The sequence below is a fragment of the Microtus oregoni genome, unplaced genomic scaffold, assembly GCF_018167655.1.
Source record: "Microtus oregoni isolate MIOR12 unplaced genomic scaffold, Mior012 000001F_ref0000356, whole genome shotgun sequence".
In the NCBI taxonomy this organism is placed as follows: Eukaryota; Metazoa; Chordata; class Mammalia; order Rodentia; family Cricetidae; genus Microtus; species Microtus oregoni.
The window spans coordinates 4,467,191-4,493,009 of NW_024543060.1; the positions used below are offsets into that span (position 1 = coordinate 4,467,191).

At 46.5% G+C, this 25,819-nt stretch overlaps 1 protein-coding gene across 2 annotated transcripts in view; it reads left to right on the forward strand.

The window, feature by feature from the left end:
* Positions 1–25,819, forward strand: part of Kif13b (kinesin family member 13B) — a 147,439-nt gene that overhangs the window by 106,181 nt on the left and 15,439 nt on the right. For both annotated transcript variants that reach the window (XM_041664373.1, XM_041664382.1), the window contains exons 26-37: positions 298–327; positions 1,886–1,985; positions 2,656–2,782; positions 3,495–3,550; positions 5,705–5,826; positions 7,628–7,804; positions 10,363–10,455; positions 13,313–13,465; positions 13,713–13,790; positions 15,172–15,225; positions 21,885–21,996; positions 22,586–22,719. In XM_041664373.1, the coding sequence (XP_041520307.1) occupies positions 298–327; positions 1,886–1,985; positions 2,656–2,782; positions 3,495–3,550; positions 5,705–5,826; positions 7,628–7,804; positions 10,363–10,455; positions 13,313–13,465; positions 13,713–13,790; positions 15,172–15,225; positions 21,885–21,996; positions 22,586–22,719 (1,236 nt within the window). The remainder of the gene's footprint in view (positions 1–297; positions 328–1,885; positions 1,986–2,655; positions 2,783–3,494; positions 3,551–5,704; positions 5,827–7,627; positions 7,805–10,362; positions 10,456–13,312; positions 13,466–13,712; positions 13,791–15,171; positions 15,226–21,884; positions 21,997–22,585; positions 22,720–25,819) is intronic.

The following is a 25,819-nucleotide window of genomic DNA, read 5'->3' on the forward strand; positions in this document are numbered from 1 at the left end:
ATGCTTTGCCAGCAGGTGTTTGATTTCCTCTGGTGTTGGGGGTTGTAAGCCCAGCGGGGAGAGCATTGTACTGACTTGGAAAAGGTCAGGGGAGCCTCTTCACCTTCCCCAGAAGGTTAGGTCTTACTGGCTTCCTGACAATGGAGGGCTGGAGTGGGGCTGGATGGGTGGCCACAGGCTGGTGTGTCAATTAAACAAGAAGACTGGAACTGTGGGAGAAGATTGTGCTGTGTATGGAGGCCTGATTTGTGGGTAAATAATTGTTTTAGTTCTACATAATAGGCTGTTTTCTTTTAGGAGGAAGAGGAGGACATGGACAGCTACCAGGTAATTGAGCACCTGTTGTCCTCATCAAATCAGCTTGATTCAAGTGCTTAATTACACAGGCCAGGATCTCTCTGCACTGCTACTTGATAATTAGACAATTCTGCTTTTTCCCAAAAGTCAAACAAAGTATGGAATGCTGGGTATCATGGAGGGGGGTTGGCGAGCTAGGACTAGGAAGCTGCTGTGAGAGAAGCTTTTCCTAGTCAGGCCCTCTGCATTGGGCTCTTTACACAACCACCTCCCAGATACCTTGCCAGGCTCCCCTTGAGCTGAGTCACCCACAGTTGGGTACGGGGATGTATGCCTATTTCTGTGTCTTATGTGTGTGAAGCTAGGTCACCCTGAATGCTCACTTCCTTGACTTATCTCTTAGGGTTTTTTTTTGGGGGGGGGGTGTTTCTTCTGTCTTTTCTTTTCCTAATGTGGCAGATTTTGTTTGTGTCTGTGAAGTTGCATCTTGTTAGTCATCGTTTAAGACTGCCTGGGCTCTTCGGAGCCTGATTATGTCATCCACTGTAGTCACTCTTCTGGCTTTGCATCATCCTAATTTGATAGAAATGTCTGCCTTCCTATAAGTCACTGATAAAAGAAAACAAAAACACCTCATCATTCAGCTGGGGTTGTACTCAGAGTATGGTACAACCACGGAGTCTTCTTTTAACGGACATCCTCCCATTCATCACTGCTCTCTGGATGTGGCATTTGAGTCCTGTGTGGTGCCACTTAGAGTAGATGCACAGCACATTTCTCTGTCTTGTCCACAGGAATGTCATAAGCTATTTGGTTAAGTGCCCTGGTGAAACCCAGACACTCGACATCTGCAGCATTCCTCTGAACCACCCAGCCCCCTAACCATGTTACTAAAGGAAATGAGGTCAGGTTGGCATGCTGGCAGGTGTTGACTGGTGGAGTTCTGTCTGTCAATAACAACTCCTGCCCACTCGCCCACCAAACTCAAGGAGAAGAAGCACTTACGTGCTATGGCCCTCAGGAGTCTAGTGTGACCTGACGGGAGCAGTGGATAGAGACCTGAAGGATTCTTCCTGATTGTCCCGAGGAGTAGAAGTTTGGAGCTTGTTAGCTACAGTTTGTGAATCTTGTCCTGCGAGGCAGCCTCATAGATGTCGTTCTCAGCAAATACAAAGAGAACCAATTCTTCAGGGTCTGCCTACTCTAGAGTGTGCTAATGCTTTCTGTTCCAGGAGTTCTGATCTGAGTTCTGTGCTGCATGTTGGGCTGGCACACAGTGCAGGTGGTAGAGTGCTTGCCTGGCAAACATGGAGTGCTTAGGCTGGGTATGGTGACAGAGGCCTGTGATTCCAGCGCTCTTAGGTGGGAACAGAGTGAAGTCCAAGTTTATCTTCAGCTACACATAGTGAGTTCCAGGCCAGTCTGGGGGTCATTAGACCTTGTCTTTAAAAAAGAAAAGAAGAGGAAGAAAAGAACAAAAGGCAATTGTTGCATGTTGTTTGAATCTTGGAGTTGACAGAATGAAGTTAGTCAGGGGAATGTCTGGCTGGATAGTGCATTGAGATTGGCTTCCCCTGTTTTCTTCCAGGATAGGGATCTAGAGAGGCTGCGTAGAAAATGGCTGAATGCATTAACCAAGCGTCAAGAATACTTGGATCAGCAACTGCAGAAGCTCGTCAGTAAACATGGTAGGAAGAACAAGTTGGACATTTCCCTCCCTGTGGCAGTGCAGCCAAGGCATCTCATCCATAGCCCTCTTGTAACCCGCTGAGGGCCCAGTGTGGTGGTGAGGGTGGATGCTTGCCCTTGACTTGGGGTATAGCCTTTCAGAAGAACATTTATTTGGTTGTAATGATGTCTTCTTGTAATTCCTTTTGGGGATGGGGCCCAGACATACATGTAGCAAAACATCCATACCCCTTAGAAAGTAACTGGGTGAAAGGTGCTGATGTTTCTTGTTGGAGGTACTGGCAGCTTGGAAGCTGAACCAACCTGTCAGACCTGCACCAGAGATCTGTGAGCTGTAAGAAGCCTCTGCAAGTTCCCGTTGATATTGGGAAATCATGTTTACTCAAAGACAGTATGGAAACACCCTGGAGAAATGGCTTAGTGGTTAAGAACACTTGCAGAGGACCTGGGTTCAGTCTCAGTTTTCACATGATGGCAGCTCACAACTGTTTGTAATTCATGTTCCAGGGGATATGACACCCTCTTTTGGCCTCTGGGGAATCCTCCTTTTTACACACACACACACACACACACACACACACACACACACACACAAAATCAATCAATCTACAGAATATGTGGGAACAGTAAGCAGGATTGCTGGCTCCAACCCTGATTCCTTTCTTCCAGACAAAACCGAGGATGATGCTGAGAGGGAGGCACAGCTCCTGGAGATGCGGCTGACGCTCACAGAGGAGAGAAATGCAGTGATGGTGCCCTCTGCTGGCAGTGGCATTCCAGGGGCACCAGCAGAATGGTAAGGTCCCCTGGGGTGACCAGGTACCTCCTTCCTTCCTTCCTTCCGTCCGTCCTTCCTTCCTTCCTTCCTTCCCCTCCCCTCCCCTCCCCTCCCCTCCCCTCCCTCCCTCCATTTATTTTTTGGCAGTGCTGCATTTAATGGATGGTTCATCATTGGTGTGTGAGAACAGAGCTATTTGTAGCTATTTGTTAAATTATCTTCATGAGTTGGATATGACTATGGCCTGAAACTGTTTTATAAATAATATTGTTATTGGCCAAGGTAATTAGGATTTCTGAGAACTTAAATCAATATTTAGTACCACTGCACTTAGCATTAACAAATAGTTAATATGTTAATTACTTGGATCATTCATTCCCTTAAAAGAATGTTAGGTCATAAGAAAATTGCATCTCAACCAGATTTTGATTTTGGTACTTGAGCCATGCTGTCAGCAAATGTTCTCTGACACTTGACAGAAATTAAAAATAGCAAGTTAAGCCACAAGGAGCCCTTAAGTGTGTCGTTTGGCAAGAAAGAAAGCTGTAGACAGGCTGATGGTGAATAGTGAGTGGGTCTATAAGAGTGAGCTCCACAGCCCAGCATGGGAGGCAGCTCCTGCAGTCCATCATGAACCTTGTCACGCCAACTTAGAGTGAGATAAGTCACCTGAATGACATGAGTCTTTTGTGTCTCAGATACTGTATATAATCTGTCCTTCCTGTTTTAGGACCCCAGTGCCTGGAATGGAGAACCACATTCCTGTCATATTCCTTGACCTAAATGGTAAGTTAGAGGAGGCTTCTGGAGGCTTACCTTGATGTAGTGTGACAGAGTCACACTATAGATCTAGCCGCTCATGTTGGGGGGTTGCAGTCACCCTGATGTTAGCATCAGTGCTCCTTGATCCCTAATTTGATGCTGGACAAAGACTGAGTTGTTGGAAGTCAATCTCAGTATCGCTTTTACTTTGGTGAACTCTCTTTTTCCCTCCCTCCCTCCCTCCCTCCCTCCCTCCCTCCTTCTCTTCTTATTTCTGTCCATGTCTTTCTCTCCCCAGAGCTGGGGATTGAGTCTAGGGCCTCACATGTGCTAGACAAGTGTGCTACCACTGAGCTGCAGCCCAGCATAGCAGTGATGACAGTGATGGGCACATCTCCATGTTGCAGCCTTGCTTCTGTGAGAGTGCTGTTTCCCCATCAGTTTAGGATGTTTTTCTATACTGAAAATATGTTCTGACTTCATTGCTCAGAAGAAAACTTCTATCTAGAAGGAACCAGCAACTTGGGATACTATGTTTTCTTAGCATTATTTAATGATTTTCTCAGCTTTTCTGTGAGTTCCTGTGAACTTAACCCTGCTTGCTTATTTTTCTTTTTACATAACTGTTCCCCCAGCCCCACCCCCACCCCCATCCCACTGGTCTCTGTCTATAGGAAGGAAATAGAGATGCAAAGGTAGGTTAGGGAGCTAAAAATAAGAAGTCAGCAGTCAAGCTCCATGAAACACCTGCACAAGTGTGCATTAACGCGAACTTCCCTAAATAGAAAAAAGCCTGGGTGTCCTCAGTGGTCCCCTCACCACGTGGATGTGTTAGGTGTGTTAGGATATCTGAGGGGCCATCATTCTGTGCCTGAGCTCACACATGCACCGGTTAGAGAGACATGGGGCGTTCACAGCACCTGTCTGTCCGTCCTGTGGGGTGAGAGCTGTCATGGAGACTGTTTACCTTGAGCTCTTGAGCCTGGAGGAGGAGTGGGCTCTGGCCTGTTCTTGTGTTGGGCTTCGTAGGCAGCTGAAAAAGCTTTAAGAGATTGGGAAGGACTGAGGTTTAGAAATTTCTTAGCTGCGTGTTTGTTTTCTTCTCCAGATAAAATTTTTTGTTAGCATATAAAATAATGAATTTTATCATGACTTTTTCATATGTACATACATTGTGCTTTCCTCATATGGACCTTCTCATGTTATTCTCCTTGTCCTTCCTATACACCTTTCACGGGTCCCTTCATTCTGCCAAGTCATACTCCTGCTTTCTTAGCGTGTGGATAGGCAGGCAGACAGATGATAGATGATGGATAGATACATAAATAGATAGATCTAGATTTACAGATGAGAGAAAATGTAGTATTTGTGGTTTTTTTCTCTCTTGTTATAGTCTCTCCCCCGCCTTCCTCCCTTTCGACAACTCTCTGCCCCCCCATGTAGTTTCCCTTTTATTTTATATTCTGTTTGGGAAAAATACATGATGTGTGATGTTTGGCTTCTTTCCCTTAACATGATGATCTCTGGTTCCACCCACTTTCTTGCAAATGCCATAATGTCATTCTTCTTTATGTCTGAGTAAAAGTCCATTGTGTAGCTATACCGCATTAGCCTGGGAGGCTGAAGAGACCGTCAGAACTTTGTTCAGGACTCTGCATTAGTGGTCCACACAAGAACACTTATATTTGCTGTGTAATTTACAGGCTTAAGGTGGATGGGGCACTGGGAAGCCAGGCTTGGGACCGAGTGACCACAGGGCTCTGTGCACTTGCCAGGTCCATTAGCCAGTGTGCATTTTTGTGCCTCACCTGTCAGGAACTGCTCTCGCTTTCTTCTTGTCTCTTAAGTGCACTAACGGGCGAGGAGATCGGACTGTGATCCCATCATTACCATTTATGAACTGACCTCTAGAAACCTCTTGGGCATCTTGGCTTCCTTTGCCTCCGTGTAAAATATGACACACGGAGAACAGCTTGGGTAATTTTTTAAAGCACTTTCTGGCTCTTGGGTCTGTGAACTATTAAATGGTTATTACCAATGTTATTTGGGATTGCAGTGCAGAAAGCAAGTGAGGTTTGAAGCAGAAGAATTTTAATAATAAGCACGTTGTTGAGCTAGGGGGCGGGAGGAGGGTGTCCTTGAAAACCATCTGATGTTGAGTGAAAGCCCTGCTTTCAGCGGATGATTTCAGCTCTCAGGATAATCTTGATGACCCAGAAGCCGGATGGGATGCTACCCTGACTGGGGAAGAGGAGGAGGAGTTCTTTGAGCTGCAGATTGTGAAGCAATATGATGGTGAGGTAAGTCAGCATACCTGGAGAAGCAGATATGGAGCTCCCAGTCCTGCAGGAGCCTTTTGATGTCAGCAAGATAGTGGCCTCCACAGTGTATGTGGAAACTCTCTTAGTACCTAGAGAAAGCCAAGCTTGACCCTCACACCCCACTCCATCTACCTTCTCCCTCGCTCCTGTCAGTGTGGACCACATCCACTGGCTGTGGCTGTGCTGTTCCACCCTGAGAAGGAGGGGGGAGGTTGTTGATTCCACTGAAGTACAGGGAGCTACAGACTGGAAGGACATGGCTTTGGTATCTGCTCTGCAGTTCTTTTGTAAGAACTTTCATTACTGGGCCTCACTATGTAGCACTGACTGGCCTGGAACTGGCTAGGTAGGACAGACTGGCTTCAAACTCAGAGATCTACTTCATCTGCCCCCCAAGTGCTGGGGTTAAAAGTATGGAACATGCCTGTCCTAAGACTTCCTTAAAGAGGAGAAAAAGGAAGCCAAGCCTGGTTGTACATATCTGTAGTGCTGGCATTTGGGAGACTGAAACATGAGGAACCTGAGTTCAAAGTCATCGTGAGCTACTTAGTGAGGCCATGTCTCAGAATAAAAAGAGCAAAAGAATAAATGAAGGTAGTGAGGCAGATTCATTGTTGAATGAATCTCATGGTTGAGTCTATGTGATGGGCATAATCCTGGGGGTTATTCCCTGATTTTGAATATGCTTGACAAATGGTACCAGCAGTAGAGCATCTGAGAAACTCATATATCTGCTGTTGGACATTAGCCCTGTTCCCCTCGATCACAGTACGTCCTTCCTTAGCCCTAAACCTGCTTGTGTCAGATGTGACGTGACAGGCTTGGGAGCACTACATGGTAAAGTAGACTATGGGGCCTTGACAGTTACTGCAGTTTGTAATCTTGGACTGGGAATATGGGCAAATCAAATACGATAACGTCCTGGTGATTTCCTGGGTGTGATACTTACCTGCAGTTTACTTGAAAGTGATTGGTTTGCGGACTAAATAGGCAAATGGTCTCAGTGAGTGAAGATCAAGTACACAAAGCCCATGGTACTAAAAAATTTCAATCTTTATTGATGTTTAAACATTTAAAAAACAAGTAATTTAGCAGCAAACAGTCTAATAATATTTTAGTTAATGTTCTGTTGCTGTGAAGAGACATCATGCCCAAGGCAGCTAGTAAAAGAAAACACTTGAGGGTTTGTTTACAGTTTCAGAGGGTTAGTCCCTGATCATCATGGTGGGGAGTGTGGCAGTAGGCAGGCAGGCAGACAGACAGACTTGGCACTGGAAGTGTAACTAAGAGCTTACATCTTGATCCACAATGGGTGTTGGGGTGGGGTGGGGAGAAGAACCAATAGAGCAAAGACTGAGCCCAGTGTAGGTTTTGGAAACCTCAAGGCCCACCTCTAGTGACACCTCCAGCAAGACCATATCTCCTAATCCTTCCTAAGCAATCCACCAACTGGGAACCAGGCATTCAAATATATAAGCCTGGGTACCTGGGTATCATGCTCAATACTTTTTTGTTGTTGTTGTTTTGTTTTTTTGAGATAGGGTTTCTCCGTGTAGCTTTGGTGCCTGTCCTGGAACTAGCTCTTGTAGACCAGGTGGGCCTTAAACCCACAGCGATCCACCTGCCTCTGCCTCCTGAGTGCTGGGATTAAAGGTGTGCGCCACCACCGCCCGGCCAGGGCAGTTCTTGAAAGAGAACCATTACTCAAACTACGTGGCATTTTCAAGAGGGTGTGTGGCCTTGGCCAGGCAAGTGAAGTCTGTCTCTGCTTCCTCTGCAGGCGAAGGCAGAGGCCTCCTGGGACTCTGCAGTACACAGCTGTCCTCAGCTCAGTAAGGGTACTCCTGCTGATGAGCGAGTGTTCCTCATCCTGCGAGTGACAGTCCAGCTCAGCCATCCTGCCGACATGCAGCTGGTCCTACGCAAGAGGATTTGTGTCCATGTTCATGGGCGCCAGGTGAGGCACTAGCCGTAGTGGGTGAGATGAATGACCACAGGCTGACTGTGTCACTAACACTAGGAACTCTGTAGACATGGTCTGTGGAGTTTTGAGCCTGCCTTTTCCAGGTTCCTGTTGCCGTCATTCACCATCCAGTCAGTCTCTGAACACACATGGCCCTCTCATAGGACTCAGGGTAGATTCATAAAGGAGCCCTGCCTTGGGGAAGTCCGGTGGCTCTATTGTTAAGGGTTCTTCTGGAACAAGCAGCTCGAGGAGGTTCCTTAGTGGATCCGTTGTGTGCTCATCTGGGAGCGCTGACTCCTCTCTTCCCAGAAGTCTTTGATTCCCAGTTTGGCTTTGGTTCTAAAACATTGACTAGGAAGCAGTCTGGGTCTTTTGTTTTTGTTTTTATTATTTTTAATCTGTTTTTGTTTTGTTTGCAAAGCAAGGGTTTTCTGTGTAGCCATGGAACTCCCTTTGTAGACCAGGCAGACCTCAAACTCGGAGATCCTCCTGACTCTTCCTCCAGAGTGCCGGGATTCCCACAGCTGCCACCACCACCTGGCTTAGTATAGTCTTAGTATTAGTCTTTAAAGAGCCAAAGTCCATTTGCCTTCCAAAGTTCCTGAGTTCCTAAGTGGGGTGCTGTCGGGTGGAGTGGATGGCATCCTGCCCACAGAGTAATGGGGAATAGCTGTGGAGGGGAGGGAGGCTTTGAGCTGGCACTGTATAGAGTGCTGGATAGGCAGGCAATCAGGTGGCTTTCCCTACAGAAGAGATAGAAAGGGAGGGAGGAACCCTGACATAGAGAGAGTTTTCTAGAAATACTCCAGGTAAGATTTAAACCCTGTGTTATTGGATTTGTAAATGTGAGGATTTGGAAGGTGGGTTCTGGGGCTCCTCATTCACTCTGTCACCTCCTTTTTGTGGGCCATTCTGAATCCACAGGCTCAGATGGAAATAAATCTTCTCATTTGAAAGAACACAGTCATGGTTGACAGACTCTGAGATATAATCTCCACCCCTAAAAATTAATCTTTAGTTCTAAATGTCGCACTGATATCAATCTCTGCAATGAAGACTGGCACAATGCTGTTAAAATCGCAGCTCCTTAGTGCTCCAGTCCAACATCAATAAAATCCAGGTCAGGGGTTAGCTGTAGAGTATTTGCGTGTCTCCAGCTCACTCCCTTGTCTCTGGGAGTCTAAAGGGGTGGAGAGAGGCCTGCCGCTCTGGAAGCTTCTTGAAGAGTGGGTTTCCATTTCTTTTTCTGCTGTCCCGGTCACCTGACCTGCAGCATCCCCACAGAGAGGCAGAGGGGAGTGACATGTATTGTGTGGCAGGAGAGACAGGTTCATTTCTTCCCTGTCAGAGTGATTTGGTGGAATATTTTAACCAGTGCCACTTCCCCTGTCCTTTAGTTCCTTTCCACTGCTTCTTCAGATAGAACAGTGACAAACGCTGGGCAGCATGGTGTCATTGGTTCATGCAGATAGTAAGCATAGTCAGGTGACCCTACGCTCTACCACCCCTGAGGAACCACAGTCATGCCTGGACCACATGTCTGTCTGTCCGAGTGCTACAAGGCATTGTTGGGGTCTTAAAGTGATGAAGGAAGTAAATGACCTCTTCACTCTAAGAGGCTCTGTTGGGGGAGGGTCAGAGGTCAACCTCAGGTGTTCTGAGAGGCTCTTTTATTTTTTATTTTTTTTGCCTTTCTGAGATAGGTTTTGTCTGTGTAACAGCCCTGAAACTCATTGTGTAGACCAGGCTGGACTCACAGAGGTCCACCTGCTTCTGCCTCCTAAATGCTGGGATTAAAGGTGTGCACCACCACTGCCTGACTGAGAGGCTCCTTTAAAAATTAGTTAACCATCACCAAGTGGGAACTCAATCATTATTAGATAGGATTGTACAATTACAGGTTTTTAGCACCAACTGCTCTTCTTTCCCTCAGGTTTCTGCATGTTCCTGCCTCACCTTTTGCCTCGTGCCTACTCACTATTCCCTCCCCTTATCTTTATTCAAGTGTATTCCGCCCTCACGGCTGCTCTCTTCAACCTCTGCAGAATGTTCAATCTTCGCAGCATCTCCAAATGAGTCATCTATGCATTAATTCAACAGTTCAATTCCTAACTGTGCAAAGAGCGCAGTCAGCATAAACAATGACCAGGCACTCTTAAATCATCCTTCATAACGATCCTGCTTTGGTCAAGAATTTAATGCCTGAACTTGTCAATATTCATGGTATGAGACGTCTATCGTGCTGGAGGAGGAAAGTGTAAGCGTCACCAGTCCTTGCTTCCATCTTACTTAGAAGGTCATTTTGTTGTAGCTCGTGTCTTCTGCGTTTATCCAGATGCATGTGGCAGCTTCCAGACCCCAGGTCTGACTTCTCCCTTGTTGGGTGCAGGACCGACACATACTACAGGTGCCAGTCCACTGATTCTGTGCCTAAGTGAGGACTCTGATGCTCCATGTTAGAAGCCTGCTCTACTACTGGCTCTTTGTTACAGCAAACAGAGCTAGCTAGCGGGGGAGGAGTAATGGTCTCTATTTTATTTTTCCTCTAGGGCTTTGCTCAAAGTCTCCTCAAAAAGATGTCTCATCGGAGCTCTATTCCTGGCTGTGGAGTGACCTTTGAGATTGTCTCCAATATTCCAGAGGTAAAGGATTCTCTGAAGTTGGAACTGAAAATAAACACTTAAAGAGCTAGCTCCTTGAAAAGCCACCCACCCAAGAACTACTACAGCCAGTGATACAGGCTGGCGAGATATCTCAGCCAGTAAAGGCTCTTGCTGCCAAGCTTGCTGACCCAAGTTTATTCCATCCCAGGAAGCCACGTGGTTGAAGGAAAGAAGCAGCTCTGCAGGTGGTCCTCTGACCTTCACACAAGTGTGACTGCATCACTCCCTACCACAAACAACAAATAAATGTAAAACAATGAGCCATCTATTTAGGGAAATGCTATAGATTTTTTGATGAGTCTTCTACCTCAAACTTTTAGTATAATGTGTTTGTGACCTTAAAAGTTGAGATTTTAGCATTTTGTATAATTTTTTTTTAACTGAGTAAATGTGTAAGATACAGTGAGAGAGAGAGAGTGTCGAGGAGAGGGAGATGGCACGTGTCACAAAGGACAACCTTTGGGACTTGTTCTCTTCCTCTACCTTGTTTGGAGGTGGGGTCTTCCTCCATCATTAGCCATTGAGCTTCCAGCCAGGTCTCCTGTGTCTGCCTCCCATCTCCTATCATAGGAGGCCTTGCTTCACAGATGCAGCCTACTTCCAGCTTTCTGCTGGGGCTCCAGGGGTCAGGGTCAGGTAACCAGACTTGCACTGTAGGTGCGGCTACCCACTGAGCCATCTCTCTAGTCAAGAACTCCATTTTGAAAACTTCTTATTTTAAAACACAGTAGACAGTAGTAATATGTTAATCACAGGGGCGGAAACCGTCCAATGTAGAGACTTGAATCTGATGTGCAGCCTGAAGAAGGCCAGCAGAGTGAGCTTACTTGCTTTACTCTGAATCGGAGAGTGACGTCTTCAGAGTAGAGGGGGACACAGGTACCGGAGTCCTGGGGCCTCCCCACACACTGTCAGCACTGCCTCCTGATCTTCACTAGGCCTTAGAGTTTGCGAATTGATTCTGCTGTTTGAATAGTAGGTGATCAACACCTGCTTTATAGGCAAACAGCTGCCGGCACCTGGACTTTTAGAATTCTTAAGGCTATAGGGAGCCCACCAGAGGTGACCACTCAGACACAGTGCATAGCCAACTTCAAGTCTTTATTCCAGCTGGGTAGGACCACATCCAGGTACTTGGCGATCTAGGTGTAATCCTGAGTGTTGCTAGCACAGGGTTTTTGAAGGCAAAAATCACACCATGATCTCTCCACAGCTATGGGGGGCTTCACAGAAGCATGCAGTTTAATAGAGACTAAGATAAATAGTTAGCTGTAGGGGTTCTACACACACACAGGCTAAGTTACCTATCCTGACCTTGGGTCCCTAGGATAGAGTTGGGTAATTTTTCATGAGATTCTCCATCAAGAAGACCAAATTCTAGTTAAATCTGAAATGACCTCAGCAAGAATATAAGATGGAGGAGCCTCTGTACTGTCTTGCCCTATTATATTAATGCTGTAAAAATTCTTGTCCCTTAAAGCATCCAATAGTAATTGTTTCTTGAGTTTTCAAAGTTAGCCTTACATATTAAACATGAACTATTTAAGTATTTAACTCAGAGTGAAGCATCTTTGACATGTGAAAACTGGACTGTTGCCAGGTGTGTACATGTCTATAATCCTAGAACTTGGGAAGCTGAGGTAGGAGGGTCATGAATGTGAAGCTAGTCTAGGCTACTTAGTGAGACCCTATTGTAAACAAGAACCCCCCAACAGCCAAGGACTAAGGTGTAACTGTGACAGTGCCCTTGTGCAGCCTGGGGGGGGGGGGTTGGGGAGTGAGGGCTACATTCATTCCCCAGCAGTCATCAGCCAGTCAGTCAGCAAGGAAGCTGTTTGCAGCAGTAGACTGATTATAAATCTTGGACCTAGCAAAGATTACTCTACACTTCATTCATTGTTCTTTCTGGGAATTAAAAGGAAAGGGTTGAAGGGGAATCAGCTTAAACTAAGCACCCTTGTGTGATTGAATGGTTGGTAATTGGCTAAGCTTCCAGAGGCAGCCAACATTGTTTCCTCATCCTCTCCTGACACACAAATTTCCCATTTATGAGCACGGGCAGCTCAGTCAGTAGAACAGTGTGGGATTTCACATCTGTTCTTCAGAGCCCTTGGCCACTGCTACTCCCAAGGGAGGCCTGAGGCAGCGTTAGAAGCTCAGCAACCTGAGTGTCTGTATCAGGCTGCTTCGCAGCAACGAGGGCCCTACCTTGCCCTCCTCTACTCCCTTCTCTACACTGCATCAGCACCCCACTTGGGTACCAGGGTTATTAGGTCTCTACTTTGTCTAGTGGGCTGACCCAGCTCCCATGAATCTCAGGGATGCTACCTTCCTGCAGAACTGTTGTCTTGGTGATTGTATTTCCAATAACCTGCAGAATCCTTTCCAGTAGGTAACTGGTAGTGAATGTTTGTTTGGGAAGTGGGAAGAACTGTGTTTGGAATGCTTGTGAGAGCTACTATTTAACCAGCCTTCCTGGTTAGCCCGGTTCTTGGTGATGGTTCATGATTTCTGGGGGGAAAGTGCATTTTGAGCTCTAAAAGCAGATGTTGAAATGGGACTTTGGATTCCATGAATTTTTTCAGTTTGGAGTTCTATGAATATATACATGTATATGTGTGACTGCATGTATCTGTATGTGGAAGTATGTACATGTGTAGCATGTGTATGTGAAGCATCTGTAATGATGTCTTCATTTAGTTTTAACATGCCTCTTTCTGTTCTTCTGGATGAGAGAGAGAGAGAGAGAGAGAGAGAGAGAGCGTGTGTGCGCGCGGAATATCTGTAGTACTTCCCTTTTCCGCCCATTTTCATCCTGCATCATTGTGTTCTTCAGGATGCCCAGGGAGTAGAGGAGCGAGAGGCACTGGCAAGGATGGCAGCTAATGTGGAAAACCCAGCTTCTGCCGACTCCGAGGCCTATATTGAGAAGTACTTAAGGAGTGTGCTGGCTGTGGAAAACCTCCTGACTTTAGATCGCCTTCGTCAGGTTAGTGATGGACAGCGGTGCTATGGTGGAGTACTGTCTGGCTTACATACTTGACCCTCTAGAGTATGGGGTTGTTGCACCTGAAGTTTGAAGAGTTTACTCACCCATAATTCAGTGATTGCAGTGGGGTTGTTCTGTCTTGTCAAGTCATGGCTGGTATTTAAGGAATGTGGGGAAAATCTTGAGCATGTGTGTTGGCATGCATCTTTCACATGTACCTCTTCTTGGCGTGTTCTCCATTCCCCAGGAAGTGGCCGTGAAGGAGCAGCTGACAGGGAAAGGAAAGCTGAACCGGAGGAGTATTAGTTCACCCAGCATGAACAGGGTGAGTCCCTTCTGCTGCCCTTGGGGAGCTGCTGCCTTTCAGGCCTCTTGTTTGGATGCCTGTCTGCCTCCTTGCAAGGGATCTCAGCTGCCTCTAACTTCCCTGTGCTGGTTTTAAGTGCCTTGTCCCTTCCCTTGTTACATCTGTGCCCCCTCTGCCACTGTGCCTGCTGCTGGAGCCAGGACGCTTGCTTGAGTGTCATTGGCACACATTGCTCATTTGTCCTCCACCACCTGTCCAGCACACGTTGGGAGGCCACAAATGTGTGTGAAGCTAAATATAAGCTAGCTGCCTGACTAGGGCCTGGAAGTCATTTTCTGTGCTTTAATTCATTATTTTTAAATTAGAATGCTTGCAATATGTTAGTAGACCAATTGCTTGAAGGCCATGTAGGAGAGTATGAATGCATAAAATGGGTTATATGAGTTTTATAACTATGGCTGAGATTTGTTGATTTTAAAAAAAGGGTAAGGGACTGGAGAGATGTCTCAGAGCTTAAGACCATTGGCTATTCTTCCAAAGGTCCTGAGTTCAATTCCCAGCATCCACATGTGGCTCACAACCATCTGTAGTGCTGATGTCCTCTTCTGGTCTGCAGGCAGACATATGCAGATAGATCACTTGTATATATACAATAATAAATCTTAAAAAGGGTTTAATTTATATGTATATTGAATATGGAGATAATTGTTGACAAATAAATATGCTCTTTATCTGTTCCTCATTTCCATGAAGAATAGGCCACTTTTGTCCTCGGCTGTAAGTGTTTGTGAGTGACAGGAAGGACAAGTTTCCCACTGGAGAGCCTGCAGGTGGAGAGGTGCAGGCGACACGTCTGGCCACCGTAGGCCCACTCTCAGGCATGCAGAAATGCCACTGTAGTTCCAAGTCACTGCAGTGAGCTCCTGACACATACTGGCATCTGCAGAGATGTGGTATTTGGGATACTATACTCCAAATAGTTTATTTCTCAGATAAAGAAATAAACTGTCCATGGTAGGATCCAGTGGCATTAAACGGAAGACATGAAATGTCTTCTCTTCAGGCCCAGGGAAGTGTCACCTCAGTGGTGTGTAGCAGATACTAGAGCCTAGGTAAACCACCATGGGAGGTACTGGTAACCACCCAGTGGTTTTCACCATCTTGCTTTGGTTGGTTGCTAGGTTGATTGGTTGGTTGAAATTATGTCTTACTATGTCTCTCTGACTGAATTGGAACCAAGCTGACCTCCGACTCACTGTAATCCTCCTGCCTCTGCCTTCCAAACACTTGGATTATAGGCAGAGGTTTGTGAGATCAGGCCCTGCTTGATTTGTTTTTCAAAGAGGACTTTCCAGAAGTTCTCTCTGCTTTTACACTAATCCTCTTTATCTCTCCCCAGTTGTCTGGAAGCCGGCAGGAGCTTAGCCCCTCCCACAGTCTGGGCAGCAACAAGGTGAGGTACACTTAGCTCCTCGCCTCTTTCATCTTCTCAAACCTCTGTATTTGCATATGTCCCAACTCTTACTTCACATCTGAGCTATGCTATATGTATTGGGAAGAGTTCCACATTTGTTTCTCTGATCCTGCCATTGAGATCCACTAACACCCTCTTATTATGAGAATTAAAAAGCTTATTTTGCTAATTTTTTTCTTTCTACTTGTAATGTTCATTTTATTTCTGAAGACAAAACTTCAGATTTGATTTATGATAGTGAAACTATGATATAACGATCTTACAAAAAATAAGAAACATATATTTATAATTATTGTTGTTTGTTAGAAGAAAAGAAAATGTGCAAACCCCAGTAACAGAGTTTTACGCAAACAGAAATTCCCTATTGTTTGCCTAAAAAATGTCAGTGCCCCTTCCAGCTGCCTGATCTGGGGGATCCCCCCACAGTTTGTTCTTGTCACTCTGAGGTGCCTGGCTGAGTGTTGGTGCTGTGTTGACAGGATGACCCTAGAGTAGGTCTGGAGCTTGCATTGTCATGGCGGTGGTGTGAGGTGAAGGAGGAGTTACTTCAGAGGACTGGGGTGGGGGAGGGGTGGGGGAGCTTAAAGACTGACTTGATTGACAGTAGTCCTCGAGGCTAAATGGTGTCCACGAGACTGTTTCTGTTCTTGTTATTCTGTACACGCCTCGTATTGGACATTTTCTTTATGAAAGTATAAAAACAATGAAGATGAAGTTAATGACTAAGGCGGTTACCATGCTGAAACCATAACCATGCTCACACTTGAGCTCACAGACACTGGAGGAGCTGCTCAGCTGGTGCATGGTTTCCATGGCTTGGGCCGAACTGTGATTTAGTTCCTGCATCAGTGGAAGGAAGCAGAGCTTTTGGGGGCTTGATTGTGTGAGGACTTTTAAGTGTGAATATAGGAACTATTAAGGGAAATATATATAGTAGGGGAAAAAAACGTGACTTTGTGTGTTTTGGGGGAGGTGCATCTAACCCAAAGCCTCAGTTACAAGTTCCTTGTAAGGGCTGGAGAGAGGGCTCAGTGGTTAAGAACACTTCAAGAGGACCTGGGCTCAAGTCCCAACACCCACATGGCAGCTCACAACTGTCTGTAACTCCAGTTCCAGGAGACCTGAACCTCATGGCAAAACACTAATGCAAATACAATTAAAATAAAAAAAAAGACAAAAACAGCAACAACAAAACCCAAGTTCCTCATAAGAAGTGGATGAGATTTCTGCTTTTCTATGTCCTCATGCTTTCCTTATCTTAAAATGGAGACAGTGACAGCCAGCAGTAGCATCTGCATCAGAGAGCAGGGCCATGCTTGTCTACCAGGAAAGAGGATGAAGGGACTTATCAGGCGGAGGAGATAAAGCACCACACAGAAGGGACACCTGCTCTCCAGACATCCTGCAAGGGTTGCAGAGAGGTGGTGACCATGTGTGGAGCCCCAAGGATGACCCTGCGGTGCACACAGGCAGGTGCAGAGCCAGAGTCCGCATTTTGGGCAGAAGTTGCTGCATGACCACAGAGGAGTGGAGGGAAGCCAGGGAGGAGGGGCCTTGTTTGGAAATCGCAAGTGACCATATGCTGAGGAGCAGTGGTGTGGGGGGTGGGGGGGTGGGGCAGTGTCAGACTTGGACTGGACGGCCTGAGGGGTCTGTCTGAGCCCCAGCCATCCCATTGTTGACTGGTATGTAGAGCGCTGCATGCAGTTGTCAGTGCAAAAGCCGCAAGCTTATCTGGATTGGAAAGACTATGGAGGGGGACAGAGCTGCCCATGGGGAAGAATAGGAGGAGATGGTGATACCAAGGAGATGGATTCTAGGACCCTGCGGGTAGGAAGAAATGACTAGGGAAGAAGAGGACTAGGTGCCATTTAGAGTAGATTACTGAGAAGCAGGCTGTGGGAGGAGCAGGTGAAGTTGTATTGTGTGTGTGTGTGTCTGTGTGCACGCACACACACAGAGAGGGAGATAGGCAGGCAGACAGACAGACAGACAGATCGATTGATCATGTCGGACCCTTCCAGACTCCTTTGAGATAGCATTTAGGATTGCTTGGGATGATCCTGGATGACCACACGCACCTTCCCAGGCTGTTTCTGCTGAGCCTCTGGCAGTCTACCTGTGCTGTATTGCTCTGCTTAAGGGCACAGTGCTTCTTGTTGCTGTCCTAGGAGCTGCCCTTTTGTGTTCTGGATTTCTTGGGGTTCCTGAATAACTTGGAGAAAATGGCAGTCCTGTTTCCATCTGCTCAGATTTGACTCATGTGATGGTTCTGTCCTCTTGTTTTGGTCTCCCCAGTCTTTCCTATAAACCCCCAAGAGGTGTGGCCTCTGCCTGGGGCTTGGAACAGTTTACCATCCTCAGATCTTGACCTTTATCTTTGTGCTGGGCATCAGGAAACCTGGTTTCCATGGCTGTCAGTTCCATGGTGGAGACACCTTTGCATGCTTCTGTGAGCCTGGCTGTGATCACCCTTGAGTACCACCTTAGGCTTTGCTTTTGCCCCTGGGTCAGGAGGAGAACTGCTCTGTCACAGATGCCTGTAGATAGGACAGGCAGATGGCAGCAGACAAGAACATTCCAGCCAACATCACTTGTGGGTCACAGGATAGCTCCCCATTTTCCTGTGGCGGGCCCCACAGTATTATGTAAAGATCATTAGCTCCCAAATATGTTTTAAGTCATGTCTTTTCACTACTGAGAAGGAAGGGACAAGGTTCACCCTTTGGGCCATTAAGGACATCATTACGTGTGTCATTACATCTATAGAAAATGGGTTATGAGCATTTGTAGGAGCATTCCTTGAGCTGGACAGTGTTCAAAGTGGTAGACAGAAGGTCAAAGGGCCTGTCAAACCCTTACCAACAGCAATACTTACCCACGGTGACTTGGTATGAGTACTAGGGCAAGCACTGCGACATCCTTCCAGGGGCAGAGGAAACAAACACATACACAGGCACATGTACACACACAGACACATGGGCAGAAATAATCCAGGCATTCTTTTGGCCCTAGAACTTTACAGAAGCAGACCATCTTGATTTCTCCTCAAGGAAGTATTTAATGTCCAGGGAGTTGAGGAGTTGAGTCCTACAGATTTCAACCCAGACTCAGGGATGCTAAAAATGCTAGAAAAATGCATTTTGAAATCATCAACTATTATACTCGTGTTAGTTATGTCTATCTTACAGGCTTGTATGAGGTCAGCTCTGGTTTTCTCTTAATCTGTTCACTGCTCTCAGCTCCACGCTACAGATAACACTGGAGGTCATGCTGTAGATCAGCACCATAAGTTAGAATGTGAGGTGTGGAATCCCAGACATCACAGGCCTGTCAGAGAGCATCCACTAGCCAGCTCCAGTCCCTTCCCGTGCTTGTGGTTTCTTTGTCAGAGTAGAGAAGCATCCTTGGGAGCAGGAGTAGCATTAAGAGGTGTCAAGAAGGGGCTGACATGACTGACCCTAAAGAATTCAGTTAATGGAGTAGTGCACATGCGTGCATGTGTGTGTACATGTGGATGTGCATGTGTGCAAGTGTGTGTGTGTCCACCTTTACCTTTATTTATTATTTATTTACTGAAGCTCAGAATTGCTTCATCAAAACTGAATTGATAAAGTAATTAATTAAAGAGCTTGGTTTTCACTTTAGAGCCTAAAGCAAATCGTTCTTGGGATGTCTTCCAATTAAAAATATGAAATGTGACCAAACCGAAGTGGTGTTTCTGCTTACAGTTACTGGATGCATTGCCTCTGTTCTAAAAGAGATTTTTAATAGACGTATTGAAATGGATTCTTTATGATCATCTACCACTGGGTATCTCGATGCAGAATTAATTTCACCTCTTGCTGGCCCTTGCACTGAGACCTTCTGTGGTGCAAGGACAGCTGTCAACAAATTTGTTGTCATCCTAAAGCCATTGTAGAGGAGGTCCTTTCTACTAAGTAGTAGGGCAGGGTGTTGTCCTCTGAGGTGGGTTTGTTTTGTGGTGCTTTGTGAGGTCCGAGATGGAAAGTGGGACCTGATGTATGCCAGGGAATTGCCCTGCGCTGAGCTGTATTCCCAGCCCTCGGGAGTTCTGATGAAGTTTGAGTCAGCTGGTACCTTGAGCATGTGCAAAAGCTTCCTGGAACTGCCATCAGCTCAGCTGTGGCTCTAGAGACACAAGCACACAAGCATGAGTCACCACCCTCAGCCACTTAGCCTGGGGACCGGAAATGACATGGCATCTCTTTATGTACTCTTTGTACTCGTTGTTGCTTTCCTCATTGAAGTCAAAGTCTTTTACAGAAAAGCAAAGACTTATACTTGGTGGAGGAGCAGTGGCATGCTGGAAGACCACAGGTGGACAGGGAGACTCTGTTGGCCTGGCTGTGCTTCTGAGCCTCGGACCCATCCCAAAATCTTGAGGAGTTTTGCTTTTTTTTTTTTTTTTTTTTTTTTTTTTTTTTTTTTTTTTGAGTTCTGCTTCTTAGAACAAAGAGTCTCTGTGTGGGGATCCAAAGAAGCCAGGGTTATTTTTCTAGTATCTCCATAGCTGATTCTGAAGTTCATCAAGGGAGCAGATGTGTAGGAGTGGAGGAGCCAGTCTGGGGAGGTTCCACGTGGTGCCAGGTGTGCATGACCATGGCAGAAGTAAGGAGGTGCCAGTGCCTTTTCACCTTTAGGTCTGAGATGTTTAAGAGAGCCCAGAAAATTCTAGAGCAAAATTTTCAAAGCCCTTTCTCCTCATAGCCCAAGTTCATTCCCTCTGAAGTACATTTGAGTGGTGACTGATTTTGTTTGGTTTATTTTTGTTCTCTCCCCCGACATTTCAGCACAGAGAAACTAGCAGAGCCAGGCAGGTCGAGTTTATCGCAGTCAGGACTTGCCCTGTCCCTGGCGGATAGAGGACCCACGACCCGTTCATCTCTGAGCTGTGCAGGGGGAGGAGGACCGCGAGTCGGGGATGTCTATGGAGTTCTGAGTGTTGGCAGAGAAGTGGGGACCCAACCTCCCTTTTCTGTCCCTAGGAAGTAGAACCCAATCTAGCCAGGGCGCTGGGATCCTGACTCTGGGCAGTAATGCTGGCAGCGGGTGACTGTGAGGTTCCTTGTCTGTCCTGATTACAGGGACCTGTGTTGGGGTCCATGGTCTCTATCTGCCATTATCACAGGCCTGCTATGCTTACACTGCGTGTTGTCTGAGCCTGTCATTTATTTACACTCGGAGTATAGGGGTGTGAGGCAGGACAAACCACTGCTGCTGCTCATCCTCAATGGTGACACTGCACCATGTGCCAGCTGGGAGCCCTGAAAGTGCCTCGGAGAAGTGACACCTCCTCCAGTTGTTACTGGTCAACTCTGTCACACAGCCCAGATGCTGACTGAAGATTAGCTGCTCAGTTTCCTAAGGGACACAGTGTGGCTGTGGCTGCTGCCAGACGAGAGAGCTAAGATGTTAGAATAAATTTCCTCAGAAATGAAGTAAGTTGTCTTCGGAACAACCTTGTGTGAACTTGACACCATGAACAGAGCTCAGTGTCTCTTCTGCTGAGATCTTCTGAAGCTACTGACCTTAGTGTTCAGACATCTGACCATGACACCCCAGAGCACCTAAAATGGGCAACCTCCCAAGAAGGTAATTAAGTTAGAATGCAAAAAAAAAAGAAAAAAAGCTGAAGATTAAGATCTGTAAGTAAGCTTGTGATCTGTAGGTGTGCAGACGCCCAGCTGGGGCTGTATTTCTTACTGCCCTGATCATGTGCTCGGAGTCTGTTTTGTTTTCTGTTTCCTAATGAGTGCCCAGAGAGAGAACATCTCTCCCCCCCCCCTTTTTTTTTTAATGCCATCAAGTGCTGAGCAAGTTCTCAGCGGTGAACATGATCCAGATCACTTAGGGCTTATTGATTTTATGATCAGTCCTTTGGTTGCTGCTAAAAGCAGATAGATTCCTAATCCATGTAGGAACCTGTGGGGCTGCCCCCTTCATTCCCTCTTGAGCCTCCGAGGACTCACCGTCTCTGCTCTGTTTTTTAGCATTCTCAGGGTATCCTAGTTAACCCCGGGTCATCTGTCGGCAGAACACTCAGTTACAGTAATATTAAAATGTTACTTGACCTCAGTGAGAAAGACAGGAGTTGTTACCACAGGACCAAGGGGAACTTAAGATCTGCTCACACTTTTGGGCTCAACACCATGCTGCCCAGAGGCAACTTCCTAGAACTCTGGGAAGAGGAGGCCCCCACCCATTCCTGAACTCCCGTAGAGAGCTCCCAGCCGCAGGAGCCGAGGCAGAATTAAGGGGCATTTATTTCTAAAGGAGCAGTTACAGCCCATCCACGTGGCTGTGTTGAGGTGGCAGGACGCAGTGAATGTTGGGATGGGCTTGTTGAAAGCCACAGGTTGTAACGTGAAGAGAAGGTCTGCAGTGGAGACTCACCACGAGGGGAATCAGCCTCAGTCCACAGTGGAGACTCACCATGAGGCGAATCAGCCCATAAGCAAGTGGCAAGCATGAAGAGGGCCGACAACCAGATTTCTATCCAAGACAGAATAAAGCTTTAGTAATGCTAATTGGTTTATCCTGGGATATTATATAATTTTCTCATAAACTTATTAATTTGAAACAAAATGACTTATCTTTGTCCTTATGTGTAACAGGGCCGGTGGGAAAGTCAACAGGATGTATCCCAAATACTAGTTTCCAGCAGAATAACTTCAAGTCCTCCAGCTCACCCTGTTTCTCCCCAGAATAACCAGTCTTCTGATCCTGGTGAGTTGTCTTCATCTGCTAATCACTGCCATGAAATGTGAGCATCTTTCAGGATGTCCTGGTGGTTGGAGTGTTACCTTGGTTTGGAAGGGTGACTTTATCCTGCATTCCTCTTGATAAGTCACCTTGTGCCCATCTTGGTTTGTTTGCTAACACTTGTGAGTTTTTACCTACATGTTCCGTGATGACTCAGCTTTTACTTACTCTTATGTGTTAGGTTTGCTGTCATGCTTGTGTTAACCTCACACAATGACTTGGGAAGCCGTTCTCCTCATCTCCTCTGCATGGGTTTCTGTGGGACTGGCAATACTTAATCCTGAGATACTTGACAGCCTTGCCCAGTGACGTTGTCTGATTGTATTGATTATTGTTTATTTTCATAAATATCACAGTATTATTGTTTCGTTTTTTTTTTTTTTAAAGATTTACAGCCGGGTGTGGGGCTCACACTTTAATCCCAGCACTGAAAGATGCCTTTAGTAGTTCATACTGCTAGATTTACTTACAAATGACACTTGGAAAATGCATAGAGCAAAAGTTATGTGTCATTGTTTTTATTTTGTCCTGTCTCTTTCTGCTTATTTGGCAGGACTGGGTGGCATAGCAGCCTCTTACTTGAACCCAGTGAAGTCCCTGGTGCCACAGATGCCAAAGCTGCTGAAGTCACTCTTCCCTGTCCGTGACGACAGAAGAGCCAGACAGTCATCTCCCCTTGCACACCAGGTGAGGAAGCCATAGTGAATGTTTCTCTGATGTGTGCTGGCATTGTTGTGTTGCTGTTCCAAAGCTGGAGGTAGAGGAACAGCCCTGTGGGTATTAGAGCTGGCTCTAGCCCTGGGAAAGCCTGTGATAATGTCCCCTGCCCTCCCCTCCCTTCTGATAGCAGAGCTGTTTGAATGTATTGACACTCTATCCTTTCTGTTCCAAAACAGAACGCCAAGTCTGCTACTAATGTGATTTATGGTGATACCGCTCAGTGCAACAACAGTCAGATGTATAGAGGTGCACTTAGTGTTGTTTGTGTTGCCAAGTAGAAAATGTAATTCTATTTTTAATTCTTGATTTCATTTTTCTTTTCAAACTTTTTTGAATCATGACTCTCCCCCGAACTCTCTCCTCCTCAGTAGACAATCAGTTCTTTGACTCAAAGTGGTCCTTTGTCTCCCTTCCTTTAAAAAAAAAAAAAACTTTGCCTAGTAATGGAGTAAGTATCAGAGAAAATGTTCTAGGAAGCTGCTTCTATGCAGCGGTGAAAGGAATCCACTTGGAGCTGCAGCCTGCAGTCATGTAGGCGTTGACTCGTCGGAAAAGGATGACTGAGGAAATACAAACCGGGCAGGTGCATTGTTGAGATGGGTCTTTTGACATCAGCTCCCCCATATTTTGCATGTCCGAGTGGCGGGAATGTAGGTCAGGAGCGGCGGCTCCTGAGGACTGTGTGGAGGCATCTTCAGGAGGGGCGCTGCTGGTGTCAGTAAGCTGTTAGGCATGTGGAGCAGATGGCAAAATGAAACACAGCAATTTTGAAAATGTTGAAACTGAACTTAGCTAAGCAGGTTCAGGGTCACATGACAGTTATAGAGACACAGGAGTGAATGGAGGCTCAGCAGGCAAAGCCGACTTCCGCAGTGGTTTGTCACTATGCACACTGTGCTGTTTTAAACTTGTCATCATTGATTTGAGGGTCTATCTGATTCCTAAAGTAACTTCAAAAAGAACTGCACTTCCCCAGTCTGTCCTGGTGACCATTTCATTTCACCCGCATTCGTGTGCACTGTGGTGACTTCACATCAGCTTCAATGGCCACGGTTTCTCAGCTGTTGTTCAGATGGAAGGAAATGGGAGTCCTGTTGAAGACGAGAGGCTTTTGTTAAGCTACGTTCAGCTCTTACCAGAGCAAGTCAAAGCCCTGGTTGCACGTGAGAGCTCACTTCTGCTCACACTGTTCCTGCACTAAAGCCATGAGCTCTGGCTAGGACGGAAATGGCAGCTGTTAGAGACAAAGCCCCTAATGGGAGCAGAAAGGCCGTCTGTCATATCCAGGTGGCAAGATGTCCTAGAGATTTGGAAGGTTTTCTGAGCAGTTTCTGTGCACTTAAGTGTACTTAGGTTTTGAGCACACATGAGCAAGGCTGAGGCTGCTGAGGCTGACCTTATACAAATACTTTGTGAATGCATGAAAATATAAATTAACATTGGACTTAGTGACAATGCCTGGTGATGCAGCTGAAGCATTAGCTGTGATTTGTGAAGACACTCTCTGGGGAAGGTGTCTCCTTACCCTCAAGGTCGCACAGTCTCTGTCCTCATCTGCATAGAGCTGTCAGCCTTGCTGTCACTAACAGCATGTCCTCCTTGGTGGCCTCTCCTAGGCTACGTGTCTGGGTATCTCCTTGACCCTCTGTATTTATTCCCCTGTAAGCAGTTCTTTTCCTCTGGGTAGCCCACTTCATTCTATGCTTTAACTATTCATATGAAGCATAAGGCTGTGGTTTTGAAACCTTCTGAAAATAAAGCCAAATCTGCATTCTTACTGTGGCTTACAGCACTCACTCTCCAGGACTGAGTGCCCACCTTTGATCTGATTGTGCTCCCCTCCCCCATTGCCATTCTAAGACGCCCCAGCCCCACTACCGTTTATCTTAGGAATGCCTGGAGCACACGTCATTCAGAGTTTCAGTATCTGCTTTTCCTTCCAGTGCTGGCAGGCCCTTTGGTCTCTCCTGCGTTGGTTTAGAGCCGTGCTGTTAAGGAAGCACAGCCAAGTTCACAGTAGCCTTCTCTGAACCAAATAAAAACAGCACCAGAAACACATCTTTTTCCTGGGACTTGCTGGATTTCCGTTTGTTGACTGTCTCCCTCTGGAGTATAGCTCTAGTGGACAGGGCTCACTGCTCTGAGTCAGCCTGGCAAGTCACATACTAAGTGTCTTAGTGTCTGCTTGTATGAACATGGAGATGTGAGCTGCGTGGGCCTCTGTCATGTGTGTAGACAGCACTGTGGATGGGGTGGAGGTGAGACAGGCACGACCGAGTGTGGACCTGAGGTGTCAAGACATTTATGTACTTTCTCTCCTGGGTGGATGGGCATGCCACCCAAACAGACTCCCAAAGGCCTGGGTCTTTCACTGGGATTCAGTTACTCAAAATGTACGCCCCTTCCTCTCCCTCCAGCTCCGAGCCACCGCCTCAGCCTCACTCTCCCTGCCTGTCTGCTAAAGCTCTGTGGGATGGGACTGTAATTGTAAGTGGCAGTAGCAGTTTTCTCTCAACTCGGGTACTTGAAACGTGCTTTGTCTGCTGCTTCCTGGATGTGCATCTGCGGACATGGGGTCTCAGTGCCAGCCAGGCTCCTGCGTGGTCCCCCTCCTCCTTCCATTACTTCACTTGACAATCTTGTATACCTGGTGGTTGAAATTTTGACTTAAAAAAAAACTCTTCCTTGTGGCTTCTCCAAAAAAAAAAAAAAAAAAAAAAAAACAAAACAAAACAAAACCCAGGATCGTCTTATTTGTAGCCTTGGGCTTTGACTTTCTCTATTCTGCTGGTGGAAGTCAGGGCAAGAGTCCTCCCTGATCTTGCAGGCCTGCTCCAGTCTTAGCAGTTCTGGATTAGTCTGCCCTACCTCCTGTGGCAATAGCTTTATCTCTGTGTTGTCTTACAGGGGCCTCCAGGGGAGTGGGTGGGGTAGTAATATCCTGAGCTTGACTGTGGAGATGATGCACTTGTACCAGATGATGTCTGAGGGCAGAAGAGGCCCTGAATCTCTCACATTTCCATCGGTCCATCAGCAGGGCAGGGGGGAGAAAAATGTAGGTTTGTCA